Source organism: Pipistrellus kuhlii, unplaced genomic scaffold, assembly GCF_014108245.1.
Source record: "Pipistrellus kuhlii isolate mPipKuh1 unplaced genomic scaffold, mPipKuh1.p scaffold_m20_p_3, whole genome shotgun sequence".
In the NCBI taxonomy this organism is placed as follows: Eukaryota; Metazoa; Chordata; class Mammalia; order Chiroptera; family Vespertilionidae; genus Pipistrellus; species Pipistrellus kuhlii.
The window spans coordinates 2,405,033-2,428,394 of record NW_023425529.1 but is presented as its reverse complement, the minus strand read 5'-3'; the positions used below and the strand labels follow the sequence as shown (position 1 = coordinate 2,428,394).

General features: G+C 59.2%; 2 protein-coding genes across 7 annotated transcripts; one reads left to right on the top strand and one right to left on the bottom strand.

Annotated features, from left to right (window-relative positions):
* Positions 1 to 27: 27 nt before the first annotated feature.
* On the top strand, positions 28 to 9,226 carry POLR2F (RNA polymerase II, I and III subunit F). Of its 6 annotated transcripts, none has more exons than XM_045587508.1 (5): positions 28 to 183; positions 2,327 to 2,396; positions 4,810 to 4,895; positions 8,496 to 8,567; positions 9,051 to 9,226. In XM_045587508.1, exons 1-5 carry the CDS (start codon positions 164 to 166, stop codon positions 9,139 to 9,141), a joined length of 339 nt encoding a protein of 112 aa, XP_045443464.1. In that variant the 5' UTR covers positions 28 to 163; the 3' UTR covers positions 9,142 to 9,226. The 6 variants fall into 6 exon arrangements, with proteins under 6 accessions (XP_045443464.1, XP_045443463.1, XP_036315266.1 ...); XM_045587507.1 differs by having other exon boundaries at positions 8,983 to 9,226; XM_036459373.2 differs by having other exon boundaries at positions 4,810 to 4,940.
* A 3,651-nt stretch (positions 9,227 to 12,877) lies between these two features.
* SOX10 (SRY-box transcription factor 10) lies at positions 12,878 to 22,300 on the bottom strand. The gene is made up of 4 exons (XM_036459370.2): positions 22,083 to 22,300; positions 21,049 to 21,545; positions 16,813 to 17,078; positions 12,878 to 14,751 (listed from the first exon to the last, which is right to left on the bottom strand). The coding sequence occupies exons 2-4, from the start codon at positions 21,474 to 21,476 to the stop codon at positions 14,048 to 14,050; spliced, it is 1,398 nt and encodes a 465-aa protein (XP_036315263.1). The 5' UTR covers positions 21,477 to 21,545; positions 22,083 to 22,300; the 3' UTR covers positions 12,878 to 14,047.
* Between the last annotated feature and the right edge of the window lie 1,062 nt (positions 22,301 to 23,362).

Below are 23,362 nucleotides of genomic sequence, written 5' to 3'. Positions count from 1 at the left end.
TGCGCACACGCCCACGGCATCGGCCCGCCCTCGGAAGGGATTGCTTCCGGGTCACCGCGCAGGCGCAGAGGACGCGTGGCGCTGCGCGAGGCGGACGCGCGCGGTTCGGGGTCTCCGCGCGCGGGTGTGGGGCGCGGAGCCGGGTCGCCGGGGCGCGGGCGTCATGTCAGACAACGAGGACAAGTGAGTGCGGGAGCGAAGCGGCCGTTGCGGGTCCTGGGGAGGGGCGGTGAAGCGGGAACCTGGGTGGAAGGAGGCTGAGGAGCCTGGAGTCGAGGAGCCGAGTCTGGGGGACCCGGGCTGCTGCGGGGGCCCGCGGGGCTGGAGCCGGGAGGGGCGGAGAGCATAGCCCGAGGTTGGACACAGGAAGGCTCGGGTTCGAGGGTCCAGAGAGGATCGGTGCCTTTCAGCCAACTTCCACCGCGCCGGGCTCCGTGCCGTGTTTGGGGACCAGGAGGTGTAGGAGGCACAGCCCCCATCCCCACGTGCTCCCGTTCTAGAGGAGGGGACCGGCCGTGGGCAGAGAACACATCCTGTGCGATGAGGCAGGTCCTCGAATGGAGTCGTTTTGTCTCAACCTTGAGGAGATGCTGTAGGAACGTAACTCCTGTTTGTTTCAGTGAGTCGGTGGTAACATTGGTTTGCTTCAAGTCGCAGAAGCTGTGGACGACGTTAAGTGAGGACTTACTCTACAGAAGCGGCCCAGGAGAGGGAGGGAGGCCTGGGAGGGCGGCAGTAACCGGGTGAGAGAAGGAAGTGGCTTGCACTAGTGTGATAGGGGAAGTGGTTTTGAGTTCTGGATTTATTTGGGAGCGAGGGCCACAATGATGTTCTGATGTGTGTGTGTGAGGTCCAAAGAGAGGTCTGTTCTGAAGATAAACAGAGGGGCTTGGTCAGCATGAGTGTGTGATTCCAAAGGAAGCAGCAGGTGAGGCCATCAGGGGAGTGTCCGTGGAGAAGGGGCCTGAGCCTTTCTGGGCCCCTCCTGGGGCCATGCTTTTGGCTCCCGCCCTTCCTGCTCGCTGGCCCCCTTGTCAGGCAGGGGTCCTCAAACTTTTTAAAGTGGGGGCCAGATCACGGTCCCTCAGAGAGCTGGAGGGCCGGACTATATGAACTACTAATTCCTACTGTAACACCTCGGCTGCGCTCACTGCCCAAAAAACCTGGCGGGCCGGATCAGACTCCTCTGCAGGCCGCATGTGGCCCCCGGGCCGTAGTTTGAAGACGCCTGAAGATCATCCCCACGGGAGTGCTTGTGGGGAGAGGGGAGAAACCTGCTGAGGTGACTGAGAAGAGCGGCCAGGGAGGAGGGAAACACCAGGAGGGAGAGTGTACTGAGGGAGAGGGGGTGGCCCAGGGTGTCAGCTGGTAGGCCAAGTGCAGTGAGAACATGAGTAGTCCATTGGATTTAACAACACGGAAATCATTAACAGTGGTTTTGAGGGAGTTATGGAGGTGGGTACCTTCCTGGAGTGAACTTATGACAGAATAAGAAGAGAAGAATGGGCCATGACAGGTTTGGCTTAGTGGATAGAGCGTCGGCCTGCGGACTCAAGGGTCCCAGGTTCAATTCCGGTCAAAAGCATGTACCTTGGTTTTCAGGCAGCTGATCAATGTTTCTCTCTCACTCACGTTTCTAACTCTCTATCCTTCTCCCTTCCGCTCTGTAAACAATCAATTAAAAAAAAAAATTTTTTTTTTAAAGAAGAATGGGAATCTGTGACATTGGACAACTCTTCCATGAATTTGCATGGAAAGAGGGCTCCATGGGGAGAGAATAGAGAAGTTTTGTTTATTTTTTAAGGTGGAGCAGTATCTGCATATTTATATGCTGATGGGAAATGATCCAGTAGAGAGAGAAAAGAAACGGTGAGGATGCATGAGTCCTAGCACAGTTTGGGGGGCTGATGTGAGTAAGTTTGAACACAAGTTTGATTCGCTCATTAAGTAGATATTTTATATATATATATATATATATATATATATATATATGTATATATATTTTAAATATATATATTATTGAATTTTTACAGAGAGGAAGAGAGAGGGATAGAGAGTTAGAGACATTGATGATAGAGAATCATCGATCAGCTGCCTCTTGCACACCCCCCACTGGGGATGTGCCCGCAACCAAGGTACTTGCCCTTGACTGGAATCGAACCCAGGACCTTTCAGTCCCCAGGCGGACACTCCATCCACTGAGCCAAATCTGTTTTGGCATTAAGTAGATGTTTATCGAGTACTCCCTCAGGACTGGCTGAGACACCCTTTGCCCTCTTTGATGCTATTAAGTGATGCCCTAACTAACCGGTCTCTTCTTGTACAGTTTTGATGGCGACGACTTTGATGATGTGGAGGAGGATGAAGGACTAGATGACTTGGAGAATGCTGAGGAGGTCAGTATTTAACCCTGGGCTCTCTCTTCTGCAGCCCAGGCTGCCAAACAGCCTGGCCAGTGGTAATTCCCGAATGCATCTCCCTCCTGTTTGTGCCCCTGCCACAAGCGCCCCCAGTTAGAGGGAGCAGAGTCCCGGTCCTGGGCGGTGAGAAGCTCTCCAGGGTGGGTCCGAAGGCTTCTGTCCATTTGGGTCACAGCCCATGGCTTCTGGGACAGTTACTTCACTGATAGGGAAATGTCACCTTCATCCATTCAACAAACGTGCTGCGTGTTCATTATGTGCCAGGTGCTCTGCAGGGCGGGGGTACATAGGAGCAAGGGGGAGAGCGACCTGGGATAAAGCTGGAAAGATGAGGGTCCAGATCAGGCAGATTTCATAGCTAAAGGTAGCGGGAAGCCACTGAGGAGTTCTGAGCAAGGGAGTGGCATGATCCAGTTTGCACTTTAGAAAGAGCATTCTGGCCTCTGAGTGAGGAGCAAATTGGAGGAACAAGAGAAAAAGAGAGAGACCAACTAGGGAACTCCCATAGACCTCTCAGTGAAAGGCCGGTAGCTTGGCCTTGGGCACTGCTAGTGTCAGTGATGAGAAACGGATGAAAGGTATTTTGGTGGGTTGGCTCTGGGGCTGAGAAAGTGGGAGGTGACAGGAGGGCTCCTAGGTTTCTGGCCTGAGCGGCGAGGTGGGTGGGTCACCAGCTCCATGAATGAGATAGGGCCCCCTCTTGTGTGACTGATGGAGGAAGAAGTGCTTTACGGCTCCTGAGCAGAGTGATCCTTGACTTCTTTAGGCTTGGAAGCTGCAGCCCCTCTTTTTGAATTTCTCTCTCAGGCACCTATTCACTGTGTCAGAAACCTCCTACGCACCCTTCTCAGCCCTTCCATTCCTGTCAGCGTTGCCTCCGACCTGTGGTTTAGCTCTGGTCCCTTTCTACATGCCTCGTGTTCAGCCTGGATTAGATCTGTATTGCTTTGCACTAACATAACTGCAGGAATTGTGTTCCTGGTTTTCCTGCCTTCATTCTGCCCTGATTGCTGCCGTCACCTTTCTTACCTGCCCTCGTGATTGATTACTATTGGTCTTCCTTACAATGGTCTCGTTGCTTCTGTTCTTGCCCCTACAGAATGTTCTCAACAGAGTACCCAGAGTGATGTCTTTTTTCTCTGTTGTCATACTGTACAGTTATTACTTTAAAAAAAATTTTTTTTATTGATTTCTTACAGAGAGGAAGGGAGAGGGAAAGGGAGTTAGAAATATCGATGATAGAGAAACATTGATCAGCTGCCTCCTGCACACCTCCTACTGGAGATGTGCCCGCAACCAAGGTACATTCTCTTGACTGGAATTGAACCTGAGACCCTTGAGTCCGCAGGCCAACGGCTCTATCCACTGAGCCAGTTAAAGCATCTGCTGCCATTTTTAATCTCTACCACATATAGGGGAAGAATTTTTATGTCTTCCTGCTCTGTCTCAAAAACTGATAGGTATGTAGTAAACACTCAATAAATATTTGTTGACTTAATTCTTTACTATAGAATTTATTCCTGCCTACAACCCTAGCGCACCTTTGCTCTAATCATACTCCACAATTAGTTGTCTAAACCTAGTACGTTCTCTTCCTCCTCCGTCCTTTGGACATGCAGTTCAGCCTTTCTTCACGTCCTTCCCTTCCCGTTGGCTTGGACACCAGTTAATTCTTCTACACTAGTTCAAGTCTCATCTCCAGATGTCTTCCTGCCCCCGTGCATGCATCAGGTGACCTCACCTTCTTGTGAACTAGGTTGCACACTTGCATACCTTCAAAGCACTGCTGTTCTGTTACTCTTTCTCCTTCCCAGACTCTGAATCCTTTGACAGCAGAAACTTTTAGCTTTCTGTCTCAACACCTATTACGATGTCTGGCATGTGACAAATGCTTAATAAGTAATTGTTAAATATATATAGAGAACATACTTAACAATTGAAAAATGTTTGCTAGTTTCTGCGTTCACTGACTTGGTAGCTACTTGACCCATTGACTCAGTTGTCCTGTCTGAAAATGAGATGGTTGCTCCTCGCTTCCTGCTTAGGGTGACTTGTCTGCACTCAGGGCTTCTTTGTATGGGGCCACTTGTCTGGGACAGCCCCGTCTCTGGACCCCCGCTTCTCTCTTCCGGAAGAGGCAGCTGGCTTGGATCCTGATCATCATTCTTCTCTCTTACTAGGTCTGAGACTGGCCAGTTCGCTAACTCTCCAGCCTCTAAAACGGCACTGCAGTCCCTCCCTCATGAGGTGACTGAGGATTAAATAAGGTGTCAGGAAGGCAGCTGCAGGGTTGCGGGGTGATAAGCAGTGGTGGTCATCATCATGGGCATCGCCATCCCCCCTCCCAGTAAGGTGCCTGAGAGCTTCCCTCTTTCTGCTCGGTGTGCAGGAGGGCCAGGAGAATGTGGAGATCCTCCCCTCTGGAGAGCGACCGCAGGCCAACCAGAAGCGGATCACCACACCATACATGACCAAGTATGAGCGAGCCCGCGTGCTGGGCACCCGCGCCCTCCAGATCGCGTGAGTGTGCGCCCGTTACTGTCTTTTCCGTCCGTCAGGCACAGGGAGCCTCTGAGCTGCTGATGTGGCAGCCTGGCACCTAAAACAGACTCTCCCTGCTGTCACATGCTCAGTGTGGGCTTAGAGAACCCTAGACCACTGCGGGCCAGTTAGCTGGACGTGCTGTGGCAGCCCATTGGGCTGATGGTGGTTCTAGTCCATAGCAGGCGATGGAGAGCCTCCATGGAGAGCCTCCATGGAGAGGCCATGCTAGCGATGTGAAAACAGAACCGTGACGGGGTTCTGGGGATTTGAAATTAGCAACCTCTCCTTTATCTTCCAAGTGTGAAGCAGCTGAAGAATAACAAGATTCAGGAGATAGCCATGGGTAGGCGGAGATGCAGATGTGAGATGAGTGCTGCTCAGACAGTGCAGGCATCGAGGCTGTGTCTGCGGGGCAAGCCTGCCTTCGGAGGCTGCAAGGCCTCCCCTCTGCAGGCAGGTGGCTTTCAGAGAGAGGGACTCCCCCAAAGCGAGGCCTCAGATGCCTGTTGTCCCCCTCAGGTTCCCCTGTCAGATAAGTCACTCCTCCTTCCTGGGGCAGAGAAGGCAGGGTGGGACTGTTGCTGTCACTGAAGGTCTCCTATGGGAGCCCTACCCAGCATTTCCGGCAGTTGGGCTGCTCAAGTAGGGAATATTGGAGACGAGGGTAGAAAGGAAGCTGGGGCTAAAGGAGCATGAGTCCCCTTCCTAGTTTTCAATCAGCTTGGGACTGACTTCCTCCAGTGAAGATGGCCACCGTGCCCACCTCGATTAAAGGCTTTCTGGCCGGTCAGCATTGCTCCTCATCCGTTCCGCAGTAGCAGACCTCTTGGTCTGGGCGCTCTCTGCTGGGCTGGGAGAAGCTAGGGCCGCAGTCTGTATGGTCATTTTGGTATCTTTGGATCCAGATCCTCTAGGCCACCATCAGTTATGGTAGCTGCTATCTACTGTGGCCATTTAATTTTAAATTAAGTACAATGAAAAGTTCAGTCGTTTGGTTTCATCAGCCACACTTTATATATTCAGTAGTCACCCGTGGCTGTGGTTTCCATAGGAGAGTGCAGAGAGAAGACATTCCCATTGTTGCAAAGCAGTTTATTGGTGGTCTGGTGCACATCTCTGCTAAAAATGACCGGCAGGAAGAATAGTTCATAAATTATTTTTCAAGTAAGTTAAGTTTCTCAAACATCGAGTAGGATACTGCGCTTTTACCTGTTGGGATGTGAAGATAATCAAACACAATCCTCCTGGCTTCCAGGTGTCTATAGCTTGGGGGGAGATGGACCCCTTCACAAATACCCAGAACCTGGGGCAGGCAGGCGCAGTGCTCTGTTAGAGGCACAACAAAGGGGAGAAGGAGTAATTGCTTGAAGAGGCTGGAGTTCAGGCAGGGACAGGGAAGGGCGGAGGATTTGAGGGTAACCCGGGAACAGAAACGGCATGAGTCAAGGCCAAGTGGAGGCGGGCAGGTTTGGCTTGTGGTGGGGAATGGCAGGTGGCTTGGGGAACAAGATTGGAAAGGATGTCATGGTGCCTTGAGGGACAGTTCAGAAGATTGGTGTGCATTTGGTGGGCAGTGTGCAGCGCTAAAAAGTGTGGAGACAGCCGGTCAGAGCACTGCTGAGGCCCAGGACCTGCTTTCTTTGGGAAAAGGCCTGGTCCCATCCAGCTGAGTCTGTAGTGCTCCTTCCCATGAAGGGGTGGCCGCTGTCTGGCTGTTCCCTGCCTGCTGTGAGTGGTGGGCATCAGGCCTGTAGCTTAGCCCTCGCACCAGGCATGCAACCCTGCAGTCAGGTGCTGAACATTTCCTGGATAGTTTTTGAGTGAAGTCTCACTCCTTTCCTTAGCACCACCTAGTGGTGATGTGTGCTACAGCACTTCCTGAGAATCACTGCCGTGTTCTTTTATGGTGGCTCTGGTTACCTAAGGGCACACTCACACTTAGCACATTGCATGCACACAGTAGGGCTGGATGAGTAAATGATCTTTAATTATTCATATTGTGAAAATAAAGAAGGCATATGCAGATCATGTAAGGCATTTTTACCACATTCTTTAAAGCTTTAACATTTACCGAGAGAGGATATAGGGCAAGTTAAACACGGTCTCTGCCCTTGGGAAGTTTTCAGGCTTTTGGAAGTAGTAAATCAAAGTATTTAGTAATAAAATTAGTAAATTGTCTGGTATAAACTGGGGGCAGGAAGAATAGTTGATTACCAGAATCAGCAGGGAGCTTTGTAAATGCAGGTTCTCAGGCCCTTTCACTGGAGAGTCTATTCTGAGGGTCTGGAAAAGGATCCTGGGACCCTGGCTTTCGTGTACTTGCCTAGTAACTGATGATCAGGTTTGGGATCTATTAGTGTAAACTTGAGCTGGCATCATTAGTGGCTTCCTAGCAGAGGCGGGCCGAGATCGGTGTTGAGAGCCTCTGCTGAGGGTCAGGCATAGCCAGCGCAGTCCTGGGCCACAGGTGCTCGTCATGTCTGACGTGGAAAACTTCCAACAAGTGGTTAGAGGCCAGGGAGGCTGGTGCCGAGAGAAGCCTGTGTAAATGGCCGGCACCGAGGATCCAGCGCCTGATCCCCAGAGTGGAGGCATTGGGTCTCTCCAGGCCGACAGGGAGAGGAAGAGCGGTAGGCGGACACACACAGGTAACAACAGTGTCTGTCAGGGAGCCTCCGGGTGGGGTGTGGTGGGAACACGGGGTGAATATAGGCAGGTAGCATGAGACGTGCCAGAAAGGTGAGCAGGGGCCAGTAAGCAGGCGACGTGGGCCCTGTGCGGAGGCTGGAAGCGCAGGACTTCTGAGGGGTGTTGCCAAGATGGCGAAGGGAAATGGGAGCTGGGCCCTGAGGCAGGGTCTGGGGGGGCGGTGGGTTAGAGCCGTCAGGAGGGGAACTTTTGCTCTTGGCATTTCTCTGTGCTGGGAAACTGCCTAGGCCCTGGGAAGATCCTGAGAGGGGAGCTGACACAGGGAATGGCCTTGTGATTAGAGCTTGTTCCTGTCTCAGGCACAGTACCCATTTTTTAGTTTGTGGACCTTCAGCTTATAAAGAGGGGTGTTATAGCACAGTTGGTAGGAGCACGTGGGTTCACATCTTGGTTCTGCCACTTACTGGCCGTGTGACCTTGGACAAGTTACTGACCTCTGCCTCAGTTTCCTCATCAGTAAGATAGAATACCGTTTGCCAGTGGTGTCCTAGCGTCATTGTAGGTGAGGCAGGGCTTTTTGTCTTCATTTTCAAATGAGGATACTGAAATTTAGGGAGAAATTCAGTCTGGAGCAAAATTTAAACCCGGTCTACCGGCTCCCACTTGCATACCCTCACTGTCAGTGCCCCTAACCACTGCTCCCCACCTGCCATGCCTAGAAGGTGACCTTTCTTAAAAAATAAAAAAGCAGGTGACCTAGGTAAGGACTGGGGTGCCCATCCAATCCTGTTTGTGAAGTAAGCCCCACCCCACTCCCAATTTCCTGTTGGACCTTTTTCCCTGCGTTTGCAGTCTCCCCAACACCTGTCCCTGTACCTACAGGATGTGTGCCCCCGTGATGGTGGAGCTGGAGGGGGAGACGGATCCCTTGCTTATCGCCATGAAAGAGCTCAAGTAAGTTGCCCAGACCACGGTTTGCTGCTCCAGAGCCCTGGCAGGCACCCCTGGATTCTCTGCTGCACCCTGACCCACTCCCTTCCCGGGAGGCGGTGATTGTTTTGTGGGTCTTGGCTTGATTAGGAGTCAGCGCTTTGGGACGGAGGAGGAAGAGGGAGGAGGGGCAGGCAAAGGGGAGGCCGCTGAGGAGACAGCACCTCTCCTGGCTGTCAGAGCCCCCTGTTCCTGCTGCAGTCTGCCTTCCAGCCCCCACTCCTCCTCCTCCCCCCTCAGACATGGCTGGCAGAGCCTTCCAGACCACTGTCCCACACTCGCGGACGCAGGAACCTTCTTTTTATTGCAATTCCATTCCTAAAAGTACTTCAGCCCCAGGAAGGTGCTCCCTGAGACTTCTCTTTTCTCGCACCTGCAGTCAGTCTGCCCCTCCTGCTGCAGAGCTGGGTCTCAGCCCTCATGTACATGTGCCTTCTCCCCGCACAGGGCCCGAAAGATCCCCATCATCATCCGGCGCTACCTGCCTGACGGCAGTTATGAAGACTGGGGGGTAGACGAGCTCATCATCACGGACTGAGCTGGACTCATCTTCCAACTGCGCCTCCCCCCACCTCCTGTTCCCACACTCTGCCCATGTAAATAATAAACTATTAACCTTTCCACCCTCTGCCTCCGGCTGTCTGCATGCCACCAGCTTCTGCCCGCCGTCTAGAGCTACATCCATCCCGGTGGCCCTGTGACTGTCAGCTCTTTACTAGGAAGAAGCACCAGGGCCTTTACCCTGTGGACACCCGCATCCTTCCCTCCCGCTCCCCTTCACCAGAGCAAAGGCTGCCGCAGGGGGACACCTCAGCTGCCTTCCCAGCAGACAGACCAGCCTTTGTGCCCAGGGAGCCGGTTGCCATGGAAACTCCCAATTTCCTTTCCAGTGGGGACTGGCTGCAGGGGCTTCTCCCTTCTCAGGAGTATCACAGAGCAGGTCTCATCAAACCACCCATTGTTTCCTAAGGACCTGCCTCGAGCCTCTTATCATGGGCCGGATCCCCTTTCAGGAGCAGGGCCCAGCAGGAAGCTCGGGCACGGTGATCTCCGCCCTCCCCAGGCAGAGCCCTGCTGGCAAGTCAGCTGGCGCAAGCACCTGGCACCTGCCCACCTGCCCCCCTTGTCCCCGCTCCTCAGGCCACTGCCCACACGGTGCCCTCCATGGCCCGCCTCCCTGGTCTGCCACACCCATACCCTCTCCTTCCCAGCCTCTGGAGGATGTCCTTCCTGTCCAGTCTGGGCCCGTGACCCTCTGAGGCCTTCCCTGGGGTGGGTGCTGGGGTCATAGTAGGCAGGAAAGCAGGATTCAAGGCGTGGCTTTAAATCAGGACTGGGGCACACCCTGTGTCCTAGGTCCTCATGGCTCCTGTTCTCTTCACCTGCTTACCCGACATGCGGTGAGACCAATCACGTTGGAGCCTCCCTCCCTGGGGGCGGGGAACAGGGAGAGGGTTTATATGGACACCAACAGAGACAGAAAGGAAAATTGGCTCCCTGAACATACCAGCCTTAACCTCCATTCTGCTGGCAGCTCCCCTTCCAGGAAGAGGAGCAGCGGGCCAGCCTGCCTTCCCCAAGAGGCATGGCCCCAGGGTGGGTGCACCCCGGCTGGACAGGTGGGAGTGATGAGCGGTCAGTCCCAGGAGGGGTGTTCGCTGCCTTGGAAGAGGGTTAATTCAGGGAGCAGAGGACTTCGCACCCCCTCCCACCCTCCTCCGAGCCTGTGGAATCCTTTAATCAAGTTGGGTGCTGAAATTTCAGCTCTGAAATGCCGCCTTTGTGCTGGCATCCAGGCGGCCGCCCCAGAGCGCAGGGTCACTTTCTCGGCCCCGATTCTCTAAATGGCCTCTTTGTTCCCGCTGGGCCACTCAGTATCAGATGTGATTAAAGGGAGATGGGGTTTGGGTGGGGGCGGAGAGAAGGGGCTGGGAGAGGGAGTGGGGGGTTAACCCTTAGGGAATAGGGTGTAGGAGAGGGAGAAGGGGGTGTTTTTCCTCCCACCTCCCCTTTTCCACTCTGTTCCTCTTTCAGGGAGTCAGTCCCTGGCTTTTCCGCTGGCCAGGCCTGGGCATGGTCTTCACCTGGCTCCTCTCTTTACATGTGGTCACTCCCTGACCGAGGCCCCGGCACATCCGGAACCTGAGGCTAAGAGATGAACACAAGCCAGGTCTTCCGACTTCTCTAGGATCACTTGTTCATTTTCCCTCTTGCCGAGTCCTCATTGACTTCCCAGTCAATCTCATGAGATGCAGAGTCCCGCTGAGAGCAGGAGCGGTGAACAGACAGGAGATGGACTAATACCTGTTTTCCATTAGAGGTGAAAGGGCAGGTTGTAAAAATTACGAGCACATAAGGTTACTACTGATTGACCCTGACACATATCTAGGATCGGTTATTACATATTGAAAAACAGATCATGAAGAGATCCAGGGATTAGCATAGGGTTTCTCAGAATGTTACCACGTGTTTCTTCAATGGTGGCTTCTCTGGAAGGTCGGAGGCTACAGCAAATCTTGGCTAGGCATTAGGCAGTCTGTAGTAGGATGAAGTGTGGACTTCGTGGTGATAATAGATACAGAATTGATTGCCAGTCCTAAGAGTGTAGTAACAGAACTAATGAAGGATTTAGTGGATTCACAGGGCCTGCTTCTCTTCATTTTTTATTAATGACGGGAATAGGATATTCAGGTTTGCAGATACAGGAGAGCTAGTAAGTTGTATTCAGGATTCCAAAAGGTTTAATGCAGATGGGAAATGGTCAATTCCAACAAGATGAACTGTTAAAGATCAGTATAAAATCCTGCATTCATCTACAACAAAATGAAACACCGGACACATCTTACACACGGTTTGGGGCGATCGGACTTGGCAGCAGATGCTGTTCATGAGAACGAGTTCGCAGCGATCACTAAGCTTCATGGAGCCAGCAGTTTTGGTGAGGTTGCCTAAGAGCTCACATGACACAGTTCCCAGATGGGAGTCTGGCCGCCCTGGAAGACTGGGCTAGGTCCTGGGACAATCTTCCCCGCTCCTCCCAACTCCACCCCACCCAGGTCCCTACGAGGAGGTGAGAGGTGGGTAAGGGAGCGGAGCTGCTGGTCTGGAGCAGTGGAAAAAGCATCCTTTCAGATTAAAAGTGGAAGTAGGGCCTGCAGATGATGGTTAAGAGCTCAATGGAGCCAGAGCATCAGCACTTCTTAGCATGAACCTCGAAGCTTCCGTTTGCCCATCTGGAAAATGGGGACAAAGACCGGATCTGCTCCCTCAAAGGCTTGAATGACATACAGCACTTGGCCAGGGAGCGCTTCGTAAGTGGTAGCTTTTACCGCTCCTATGAGCTGGGTATAAGGAAGACTTCAACCATCGGAGCCACCCATCAGTGGAGCATTCCCTCCGTTCCTGAGGTGGAGTGGCTCCTGCCCCCCAGCACAGCCTGGAATCCAGCTGAGGAGAGAGCTCCGAGGGAGTAAGCACTGAGGGTTAGACTGCACTTCCGCCATCCCGGGTTCACACTCAGACACAGGCAGCTGCTGTGAAGATGGGCGAGACCCTAGTGGGTGTTTATATGTGTGTGGGGGTGGGAGGGGGGGCGGGCAGGGGGTGCAGAGAGAGAAGGCCCAGCATCACATCCTAAAGGACTGGGCAGGCTGGCCAGACACCAAGAAGTCAGGCCTGACCCTCCTCTCTCAAGTATCTCTCTCTCTCTCTCTCTCTCTCTCTCTTTAATATATTTTATTGATTTTTTACAGAGAGGAAGGGAGAGGGACAGAGAGCCAGAAACATCGATGAGAGAGAAAGATCGACCAGCTGCCTCCTGCACACCCCCTACTGGGGATGTGCCCGCAACCAATGTACATGCCCTTGACTGGAATCAAACCCGGGACCCTTCAGTCTGCAGGCTGACGCTCTATCCACTGAGCCAAACCGGTTTCGGCTCAAGTACCTGTCTCTTGAATTCTTTGCAAACTCGCCCTCCTCTGCTGGGCAACCAGAGGGGCTGCTGGGAAGGCGCTCAGGCCGAGTTCCAGCTTGAGCCAGGGAGGGGCCCATCTGTAGGGTGGGCACAGCTGGGCTGGGGGAAGAGCTCCCATCTGAGGCCCCAGCCCCTGAGCACACCGACTCACTGTGAGGCCCCCACCTTCCTAGGCAGAGAGGAGACCTGTGGGTTTGCCATCCTTTGCATTCCACCCCTAGTGACTCCCAGGCAGTGTCTGAGGAAGCACAGGCACAGGGAGAAGAGACCAAGAGACAGGCCAGGCCCACCAAGCAGGTAGCTGGAACCTTTAATTTTATTATGGGGAATGCTTAATGCAGAGTTAATAGGAGCTGGCGAGCCTAGGAGCAGGGCAGGGGGAGGGGAGAGGGAGCTACTGAGATAAATAAGAGGGGGCAGTAATGAGTTACATGTGGATTGTGGGGGCTGCAGAACAGGAAAATAGGGGCAGACAGCTACATACTTTATTCGGATACCATGGGGAGCGAGGGGCAGAAGGCCGGGGCAGAATGTACATCTCAGGAGTTTAGTGTCTTCAGATGCTGCTAGCAACCTGGTGCTGAGCCCCTTACCCTCCTGGAGCCGAGGGTTTGGGCGCGAGCAGCGTAGCTCTCGGGGAGCCCAGGAGTGGGGCGGAGAGCAGGGGCCACGGAGCCTGGTGAGGGGAGAGGGAGCTGGCGGAGAGCCGAGCTGGGAGGAAGGCTCTGTGAATTGTCTCCGAATCCTTTCCTCACCTCCGGGATGTGCCTCAAGGCCTGGGAGGCCGCAGTGGAGGAGGACCTGGGGCCTCTTCCCAGTTAGACAAGAGCCAGGCTGGCATAGAACTGGGGTCTCTAAGTTGATGCCTTTCTTTGTTCAGGAGGGAGGGGGTGTTGGGGGCCTGAGGACACCTCCCTCTGAGCCCCCACCCACCCACCTCCACGCTCTCGGAGGCTGTTCAAGGCTGTCCTCAGCCCCCACGGGGCAGACATAGCCACTCCCGGCACTGAGGCAGGGTGGCCTTGACTGAGGCACGTGGACAGGCAGCATGGGCTATGTCGGGCCCCTCGTTCTCCACGAAAGAGGAAACAGTCACAGGAATGGCAAGGCCTCCGATTCCCATCCGACCCTGGGTGCTCCCCTCCCAGACGACCTTCCCGGTCCTGGGATGGAGGGTCACCTGGGGGAGGGTGCAGCCCTTCATGGTCCAGTCTAGGGGCGAAAATCAAGCTCCTCCCCCTCCTCTGCCCAGCCTGGGAGTCTAGGGCCCTGCCGGGCTGGAGCCTGGGTCGGATGGGGTGGGGTCATCAAAGGCAGTGAGCCAGACAGAAGGCCTCCCCTCAGCTGTCGGCCTCTGCCGCCTCCTCCCCAGCCACCACCAGGACGGAGATGGGCGGGGACCTGGGTGCGAGGGCTCGGGGAAGGGCATGCTACCCAGGGGCCGGGAGGGGAGGCGACGGGGCCCCCTTTAAGGCCGGGACAGCGTCGTGTATACTGGCTGCTCCCAGTGCGTGGGGCTGTGGGACTGGGGCCCCGAGGGGCTGGGGTCAGAGATGGCCGTGTAGAGGGGCCGCTGGGAGGGCCCCATGTAGGAGAAGGCCGAGTAGAGGCCGGAGGCCTGGCCCGAGTGGCCGTAGTAGGGTCCCGAGGGCTGGTGGTCAGAGTAGTCGAACTGGGGGCGGGAGATGGAGGGGAAGGCGGAGCCGTAGTGGGGCAGGCTGAGGGAGGTGTAGGCGATCTGCGAGGTGGACGGCTGGTCGCTGTAGTGCGGGGGGCCCTGGGGCCCCGCCGTCTCCGTCTTCACCTGGGCCTTGGCATCCACGCCGGGTGGCGAGACCGCGGGCAGAGCCACGCCCGGCGGCTTGGAGATCCAGGCGGAGTGTCCACTGGCCACGGCCAGGGCGCTGCCCAGCCCGTAGCCAGCTGCTGAGTAGCTGCCCACGTGGCCCGGGTGCCCGTTGGGTGGCAGGTACTGGTCCAACTCAGCCACGTCGAAGGTCTCCATGTTGGACATGACCTCGTGGCTGATCTCCCCGATGTCTACGTTGCCGAAGTCGATGTGAGGCTTTCCGCCCTCCCCCAGGGAGCGCCCGTCCCGCTTGGGGTCTGCCTTGCCCGACTGCAGCTCTGTCTTTGGGGTGGTCGGAGGGGTGGGGGGGCCATGGCTCTGGCCTGGGTGGGAGGAAGACAGAGAAGCAGGAAGCCAGGTCAGAGGCTTTCGCGGAGAGAAGGCGTCTCCGGGAGCTGAGGGCGGACCCCTGCGTGCCTTGTCCGTCTTACTGCCCGGGCAGTCTGGTTGGCACTGATTTCTGTAACCGGCTGGGATGGATCTCTAGTGGCTCTTGAAGTGCCCCAGCCTTACGATGGTCCTGCTCCCTGTCACCCTCCTGGGAGGACTGCCTCCTTCTGAAAAACCTTTCCCGCTGGGAAGGGAATCCCGTCAGCTGAGGCTGTGCCTTCCTACACCCTGGGCTCCTCAGCTGCTGAGCCCAGTGGGGCCCTGCCCTCCATTCAGCCGCCTGCTGGCTGCCGTCCTCGCTGACCTCCACCTGCCTCACTCCTGACTCCCTTTCACTGTTTGCCTGTGCCTCCTCCCCAGACAGCAGTGTTCCCCCCAACCCCTTCCTCCAGGAACCTTCCCGCTGAGCCGGTCCCCCTGCAATGTGTGTGTGTGTGTGTGTGTGTGTGTGTGTGTGTGTGGTGTGTGTGTCCCCCGCTGCCCAGTGTTCCTCCAGCGGCTTTTCCCGCTTGTTCAGGAGGCACCGAGACCCTGCTCCTTGGTCCACTTCCCATTCACATGTTCATTCAGTAAACACATAGGGGGCGCTGTGCCAGGTAGAGGGGACACAGACATCAATCAAACAATTTGCCGTCTTCACAAGCTCAGGGGCTTGGGGAGATCCCAAGGCCCACCCGAGGCAGCTTCAGAAGTGCCTGATTGCGGGCATGCAGGGGCTCAGGCCAGCGGAAGCCACTCACCCTGCCCTGGTCTGGGGGAGGTCTCGCCGAGGGGAAGGAGCTGAGCGGGGCCTTGACAACTGAGAAAAAGCCCAAGCCCACAGTTAAGTTCTGAGGCAGTGGATCTCCCGGCCCAGGTCTTCTGGGTATGTGTGTGTGTGTGTGTGAGAGAGAGAGAGAGAGAGACTGGACGGGAGATCCTCACAGAGATCCGAGCTCCTGCAGGCAGGCCTGTGCCCCTCCATCAGACCAGAGGAAGCGCGGGGCCAAGCGTTCCGGACTGTCACTTACCGTGTGACCTGGCAGACCCTGTCTTCTCCTAACCAGTTTCCTTTCAGTAAAGCAGAGCAAGGAGCAAGGCTCGGCCTCGATCCTGAAGCCTTCCTGGCCCCGATCGGGGGGGCTGGGTGCTTTTGGAGACTGTCTGGATGGATGGTGGGCGACCCTCCCGAGAGAGCTGGCCCCGCTGGGTCTTGGGCGGCTGTGCGTGCACGTGCTTCCTCCTGTACTTAAGGCATGTGTGTTCCTGCTCCTCCCACACTCTGTTCCTGAGTGTCTGCTCCCGGGCCTGGATCACATGGGGACTCGGGACATACCTTCTGAAGTCAGAGCTCTGACTGCCTGTGCACCCGGCCCCGCACGGTGCCAGCCCAAGCGAGGCGGCCGTGGGGCCGGCAGAGGCCCGGGAGCCAGAGAGCTGGGCTCAGACCTCAGCTGTGTGGCAATCACCTTGGTTTCGTCACCTCCCAGTGAGCATAAGGAGCCTCAGACGAGAATGACTGAATGAGCGGGCACACAAGGCAGCTGGCACCGTGCCTGGCACCCCGTAGGTGCTCAGTTAACGGTAGCTGTTGCTATCACTAACGAGAAGGAAACAGGACGGCCTGACAGGCCCTCGCATGGCATGTGCTCAGCATCCAGGCCCTATTGTCTGTCTCCCCGTCAGACCTGGAGGTGGGGGAGGCAACGCTCTCTTTTCTATCTGCTCTCCCATTTCTCAAGCCATCCGACCCGCCTTTCCTTACTGTAGCTCACCCCAGGGCCCCCCTCACTGGCCCTTCCTCAGCAGCAGCGCCCCCTCCATCAGCCAGAGCCATCGCACCCACTGCCTTCCCTGGCGCCTGGGTCCCTGCTGGAGTGACCACACAGCCTGGCAGGCCTGTCCCCGGGCACAGAGCTGCCGTGGAGTGTCATTCTCACGCCATCCATCCAGCCTTCACCTCTCCCCACACCCAGCTCTCATCACCCCCCGCCCGGCCCCGGCCCAGGGTTCACCTGAGGGGTGCTCGGGGTTCCCGTCTGACATCGGGGAGCCCTCTCCCGGGTGCCGGTGGTCCAGGTGGGCGCTCTTGTAGTGGGCCTGGATGGCGGCCCCACCCTGCTCGGCCTCCCCGCCGGGGCACTCGGCCTCGCCCTGGGCCGCCTTCCCGTTCTTCCTCCTCCGCGGCTGGTACTTGTAGTCCGGGTGGTCCTTCTTGTGCTGCATGCGGAGCCGCTCCGCCTCCTCGATGAAGGGGCGCTTGTCACTCTCGTTCAGCAGCCTGGGGCGGGCGGCGGGGAGACAGCGGGGGGCCGCCGTGAGGGTCTTCCCCGGACGGGCGCCCAGCGCGGGAGCTGGCCTTTGATGGACAGACTGGAAGGTGGGAGGCCCAGGGAACCCCAGGGCTGTGATCTCACCCCCAAATCTCTCAGGGATTGGGTATCAGAGCGGTCAGCCTGCTGCTCCTCGGGGCGGAGTCAGAAGTGGGAATAGAGCTTAGGAGGGGCAGACACCAGTTCAAGGAGAGGAAAGACTTTCCCCCATCAAAGCTGTTTGGCCCGGCTGGTGTGTGTGGCTCAGTGGTTGATTGTCGACCTATGAACCAGGAGGTCAGGGTTCGATTCCCGGTCAGGGCACATTCCCAGGTGGCAGGCTCAATCCCCAGTGGGGAGCGCGCAGGAGGCAGCCGATCAGTGATTCTCTCTCATCACTGATGTTTCCATCTCTCCCTCTCCCTTCCTCTCTGACATGTAAACATGTTATATATGTTTACAAAGCTGTCTAAGCGGGGTTTGCTACTTCGTCAGGGGTGAGCTCCCTGGAACTAGAGGTGCCCAAACCGTGCAGTGTGGTGAGGGGGAAGAGCCGAGTCTGCTACTTACTAACTACGTGGCCGTGGGCAAGTCACTTCTCTGACTGAGCCTTAGTTTCTTCACCAACAAAACCAGGTGACAGTGCCCACTTCACCTGGGGTGGGGGCTGGCAGCTGAGAAACAGGTGCTGCTCTGAGGCTGCTTGCGGGAAGCCAGACAGGCCCGGGGGTGGGCCGGCTCAGCTCTGAACTCTGCTCACTTCAGTGGCTGGGCGAGGGCAGGGCGTGAGCCTGGGGGCCATACCTCCTCAGCCAGGGCTGACAGGGTAGAGGGAGCTAGTGCTCTTCCCAGGCCTGGGAGGGGGGCAGACAGACCCTCTCCGCAGTCCCAGACCAGCCAGTGCAGGCCCCAAGGCACTGCCCCTGCCGCGGACTTCGGACTTCAGCCTCAGGCTGGGCTCGGCTGCCCCAGAGGGAGGAGGGCAGGATGGGGTACTTGCAGAGGGTGCGGAGGGGAGTCCCAGACATCAGGGACTGTTCGGGGGCAGCTCTGTTCTCTGCCCACAGGCACTCTCTCAGCCCCCACTCCCAGTGGGCACCCTCTTCCCCTAGTCAGCAGAAGCTGGGCCCTCCGGCCCGGGATGGGAGGGGGTGGTCATACCAGGCGCCTCCAGCCGGCAGCAGCATTCCTCTGCAGCTTAGCCCCCCTCCCCCTCCCCCCCTCCCCTCCCCTTCCCCCCTCCCCCTGGGAGGCCCTGAGCCCAGCCCCAGCCCAGCTTGCTCCAAGGGTCCCTCTGGCTGAGCGATGGGACAGGGACTCCCGCTCAGGGCCTCGGGGTTCAGGGAGTGGGGTGCCTTCCTCCCCGCAGCCAGGCCCCGGAAGGCTGGGCCAGGGGAGTGGGCGGGCGGGCCCTGAAGGTGTGTGTGGGTTGGGGTGGGGATAGATCTGCCTTTGAAGTGAAGAGCAGCTTAGCTTGCACGGAGGCTCCCTGGATGGTTGGGGACACTGAGCTCAAACCTTTCCTGCGCCCTCTGTCCAGCCCTCAGTGGGTGTGAATCAGTGAGAAAATGGCAGGGGATGCGGAGGGAGGGCATGGGCCTGAAGAGGGAAGATTCCAGCCCTGCATTCCAGCCTCCCTCCCAGCTCCTCCCAGGACCCTAACCTTGACGGAAGCCTAACTTTGAGCCCCCCCAGACACCAGCCCGTTCTGGCACCACCTCTAGCCCCAACCCAGCCTCACTCAGACCTCACAGCTTAGGCTCTCTCCTGCCCCCCAACCCCTCCTGCCCTCCCCCATCGCCCACAGCTCTTAGCCGTGAACCTGTCTCCTCTGCACCTTCACTGCACCTCTGTCCTCTGGGTCTCCGAGGGGAGGATAAGGCAGGGGATGGGGAGGCTGCTTCCCCACCCAAACCGGAGGCCCCAGGTGGGACACTGGCTGCTGCTCCATTTGCTCCTCCGGGCAGAGGAAGGGCCTGGGGGGGGGGGGCGCCAGCCTGTGACCCTCCTTTCAGTCTCTTGACTCTAGGTATTCTCTCTGGGCAGGTCAGCTACATACAGCCAGCACCACGTGACCGCATCTCACGCCCCTTCCCGGCGGGCACGGGCGAGCATGGCTGTCGGAGCCACGACCTGGGTGCACCCTACAGTCCTGTCTGTCTTTCTTCAGGGCTGCGGCCCCTGTTTTCCAGTTTTGCCTCCCTGATCACCCCCCTTCCTGCTGCCTGCTGGCCTGGGAGCCATGGACCTGGGGCGGGGGCCTCAGGAGGAGCCTGTGGCGAGAGCCAGCCTAGACCAGCCTAGCGCCTGCTTTCCTGATGGCCCCGCCCCGGTTGGCTCTCGGGGGGCACCCTGAGCCCCTGTGCTCACATCGTGAGTGGCGGCCAGGAGTGAGTCCTCTTGAGGGAAGCCTACGCCCAGGGCTGTGGGCTGGGGAACAGGGACGGGGCAGTGGGGGCCCAGTCCTAAACCCTTGGTGATGGGGTGCTTGGAGAAGGGGGGGCCATTCTTGCTGTATTCATTATTTGATCCCCTGTGGTCCGTTCACCGTCCCCACAGCCCTCTCCGTCTGCCGGTCTCCCTCCTGCTTGTCTGTCTCTCCCTGGCTCTGTTCAGTCCCCTGGCACCGACAGCCCTGGCCTGGGCGGAGCCCTAATGGGTGCGGGTGGACCTTGGGCAGGGGGTCTGACCTGTGGGCTGAGGGCGGAGAGGGGATAGGGAGCACCAGGCCATCAGCACACACACAGCCGAGGACAAGGCCGGGCCAGACGTCAGTCCCTCTCGGAGGCCCACCTGCTTCTTCCCCCACAGACGCCGTTGGCCTCCGGGACCCAGTCCCCCCTGGGCGAGGGGCAGCCAGGGGCACAGCAGCAGGAGGGCAGCAGCTCCCCTCTGCCCCAGCCCCACGCCCTCCTGAGCACCAGGCGAAGAGTCAGGAGCCCGGGCTCCGCCCCCAGCCCTTAGGTGGCCTCTCGTGGACAGTCTAGTGGGGAATCAGGGGACCTCCTCAGGCTCGCCCCCGGGAGCCCCTGTTCTCTCTGTGCGCTGCCCAGGACGGGGGTGTGGGGGTGGGGTTGGCAGACTTCCTCCCCATCCCTGGGGGGATGCTGTCCGCACAGAGGTGTGGTGGATCCTGGGAGGGAAGGGGCCGGCTTGCTCCGGGCCAGGCTCTCAGCCCAGCGTGGGGCGGAGGGGCAGGAGTTACTCAGCGCTGGGTGGGGCCCTGCGAAGGAAGATGGCGCCGGACTGGGAGAGGGCGGGAGACGAGCCCGGCTGCTTTGGGACGGGTGGGAGGCGCCTCTTCCCGTGTGTCCCCTTCCCTGGGGGAGGGGGGGGAGAAGCCCCCGGTCTGGAGGAGGGGGGCAGGAAGGCACAGCGAGGGCAGCTGGGTCGGGCCAGGGTGCTGGGCCACAGATCTCTCCATCCCTCCCTCGTCCAAAGGCTCCTGTCCGACCCCTTGCCTCCCCGACGACCTCGCACCTCTTCGCACGGCTGCCTCAGTTTCCCTGCCTCTGCAGCCAGGCCCTCGATCCTTTGCCAAACGCTCCCCCAGCATCCCCGCCACCGCACCGCCACCGGCCGGGCAGCAGTGGCCCCCCTGGGAGTGTGGCCTGCCGAGAAGCGGGTAGCGACGGCCTTCGGTGGCCTCGGTGTGAGCCCTGGGCCACCGTCCCCCAGGAAGACGCCTAGGCCCTACCGCCCGCCACCCACAGAATTCCAGCCACGAGGGGGCGCCTTTCTGCCCGCTGCCCCGGCTGGGGAGCCAGCACCACCCCAAGCCAAGGGGGCCCTTTGGGGGCCTCCCAGCCCCCAACAGGAGATGGCTGCCTCGGGGAGGGGTCCGAGGGGCTCCGCGGGGCTGAGCCCGCCCGCAGCGGGAGGGCCGGGGCAGGCCGGGCGGGCAGGCCGGGGGTGGGGGTGGAGGGCGGGCGGGCTCACCTCCAGAGCTTGCCCAGCGTCTTGCTGAGCTCGGCGTTGTGCAGGTGCGGGTACTGGTCGGCCAGCTTGCGGCGCGCCGCCTGCGCCCACACCATGAAGGCGTTCATGGGCCGCTTGACGTGCGGCTTGCTCTTGCTGGCGCCGTTGACGCGCACGGGCATGGGCACCAGCGTCCAGTCGTAGCCGCTCAGCACCTGGCTGACGGCCTCGCGGATGCACACGGGGAACTTGTCGTCGTCCGCCTCGCCGTCCTGCTGCTCCTTCTTGACCTTGCCCAGCTCCCCGGGCCCCGGGCTGGCGCGCAGGCCCGCGCCCCCGCCGCCGCCGTCGGGCCCCAGCGCGGGCGCGCCGCCCGGCGACAGGCAGCGCGGCTCCTCCGAGCCCACGGGGCTCAGCTCCACCTCCGAGAGGTCCTGCTCCTCCGCCATGGCGCCCCCGGCCGCCGCCGCCGCCTCGGCCGCCTCCCCGGGGCTCCTCGCGAACAGCCCCGCGCTCACCTGCACGGAGGGAGGGAGGGAGGGAGGAGGGCGATGGGCGGCCGCGCAGCCCCGACGGCGGCGGCCGGGACGCGAGGCGCAGCCCGAGGGGGCGCCGCCGGGCCCCCCAAACCCGCTGCGCCCCCCAAACCCGCGCGCCCCCCAAACCCGTGCGCCCCCGCACCGCGCACAGGCCAGCCCCGCGCGGCCTCCGCGCTCCTGCCTCCACGGCTCCCCGCCACCTGGTCCCAACCGTCTCTTGGTGTGGGTGGGTTTTTTTTGTTTGGTTTTTTTTTTAATAAACCTCCTTTGGGGTGGAGGTTTGTTGATGGAAAGGAAGAAAAACGGACCCTTTATTCGGCTCTAATCCAGGCTCCTGGAATTTCCCACCTTTTCGCTCACCTTCCCTTCTTCCCGCCCGCCCGCCCCGTGGGGTCCAGGGGAGCAGGGGGGCAGGGGGGGGGGGGCAGCCTCTCTCCCCCAGCCCTCGGCGGGGTCCCAGCCTGGGCCGGGAGGGAGGGAGGGAGGGAGGGAGGAGCGGGCTGCGCACTCACTCACCTCCTCGGGCCTGTCCTCCAGCCTGGGGCTCGTCCTCAGGAAGTGGAAGACCGTGTCCCAAGGTGTGCGGTCCAGCTCGGAGCTGGGGGTGGACGCCGGTGGGCTGGGAGGGAGGGGCTGGGGGGCCCTGAGCCTCACGCCGCGGCCTCGTCGGGGACGGAGCCTGGATCCTCACTACCAACCACCCTGGCTGGACAGCCTGAGACTGACTGAGCCCTGAGCTGCTGCCGCCGAGGGCTGGGGAAGGAAGGAGGGGGAGAGGGGGAGGGGGAGGGGGAGGGGAGGGAGGGAAGGGCAGAAGGTGGAGCCTCCAGCGCTTTCCTTCATCCCCAACACTCAGGGCTCCTCCGCCAGGCCCCCCACCCGGCGCCCTGCGCTGCTGCCCCAGGCCCGCGTGGGGTCTGAGCTGGGGTGGGGAGGTGTAGGCGCGGGGGTAAGTCAGGCCGGAAAGGCAAGGGATGCACATGGGCATGGGCGGGGTCGGAACCTGGTGCTTGGAGGAAAAGTAGGCCTGACTATGACCCCCCCAGTCTCCGGGCCTCAGGTGGTGGGATGGGCAAGGAGCAAACAGTGGGGGAGAAGGCATCGGGGTGGCTGGCGGGTGCTGCTTCAGCGGGGACTCTTCTGGAGCACCTGTGGGCAGGCTGCTTCCCAGCGGTCTCTGCCTCGGCCCCACTGGCCACCCTCTGCCTCAGTTCCCCCTGCCTCAGCTCCCCTCTGCCTCAGTTCCCCCTGCCTCAGCTCCTCTCTGCCTCAGTTCCCCTCTGCCTCAGCTCCCCCTGCCTCAGCTCCCCCTGCCTCAGCTCCCCCTGCCTCAGCCCCAATGGCCACCCTCTGCCTCAGCTCCCCTCTGCCTCAGCTCCCCTCTGCCTCAGCTCCCCTCTGCCTCAGTTCCCTCTGCCTCAGCTCCCCCCTCCTCAGCTCCCTCTGCCTCAGCTCCCCCTGCCTCAGCTCCCCCTGCCTCAGCTCCCCCTGCCTCAGCTCCTCCTGCCTCAGCTCCTAGAGGCCCGGGTCTGTACTCAGTAGGCCGCGGGCAGCTCCACACCTGCCGGTGCCGACGGCCCGGCCTTACCCCGGGCCCTTCTCGTCGGGCACGTAACCGTGAAGGTCTAAGTGGACGGAAGCACAGCTCCCAGTGGCCGGGCCGGGCTGAAGGGCCTCTCCCAGCAGGTCTGAAAGGCTCGGGGCCCCGCGTCCCGGACCCAGTCCCTTCACACTGGGCTCGCCCTCTCACCGTGCGGGAGTCCCTGCTTTCCACAAAGCACCCCTCCCACTCCCAG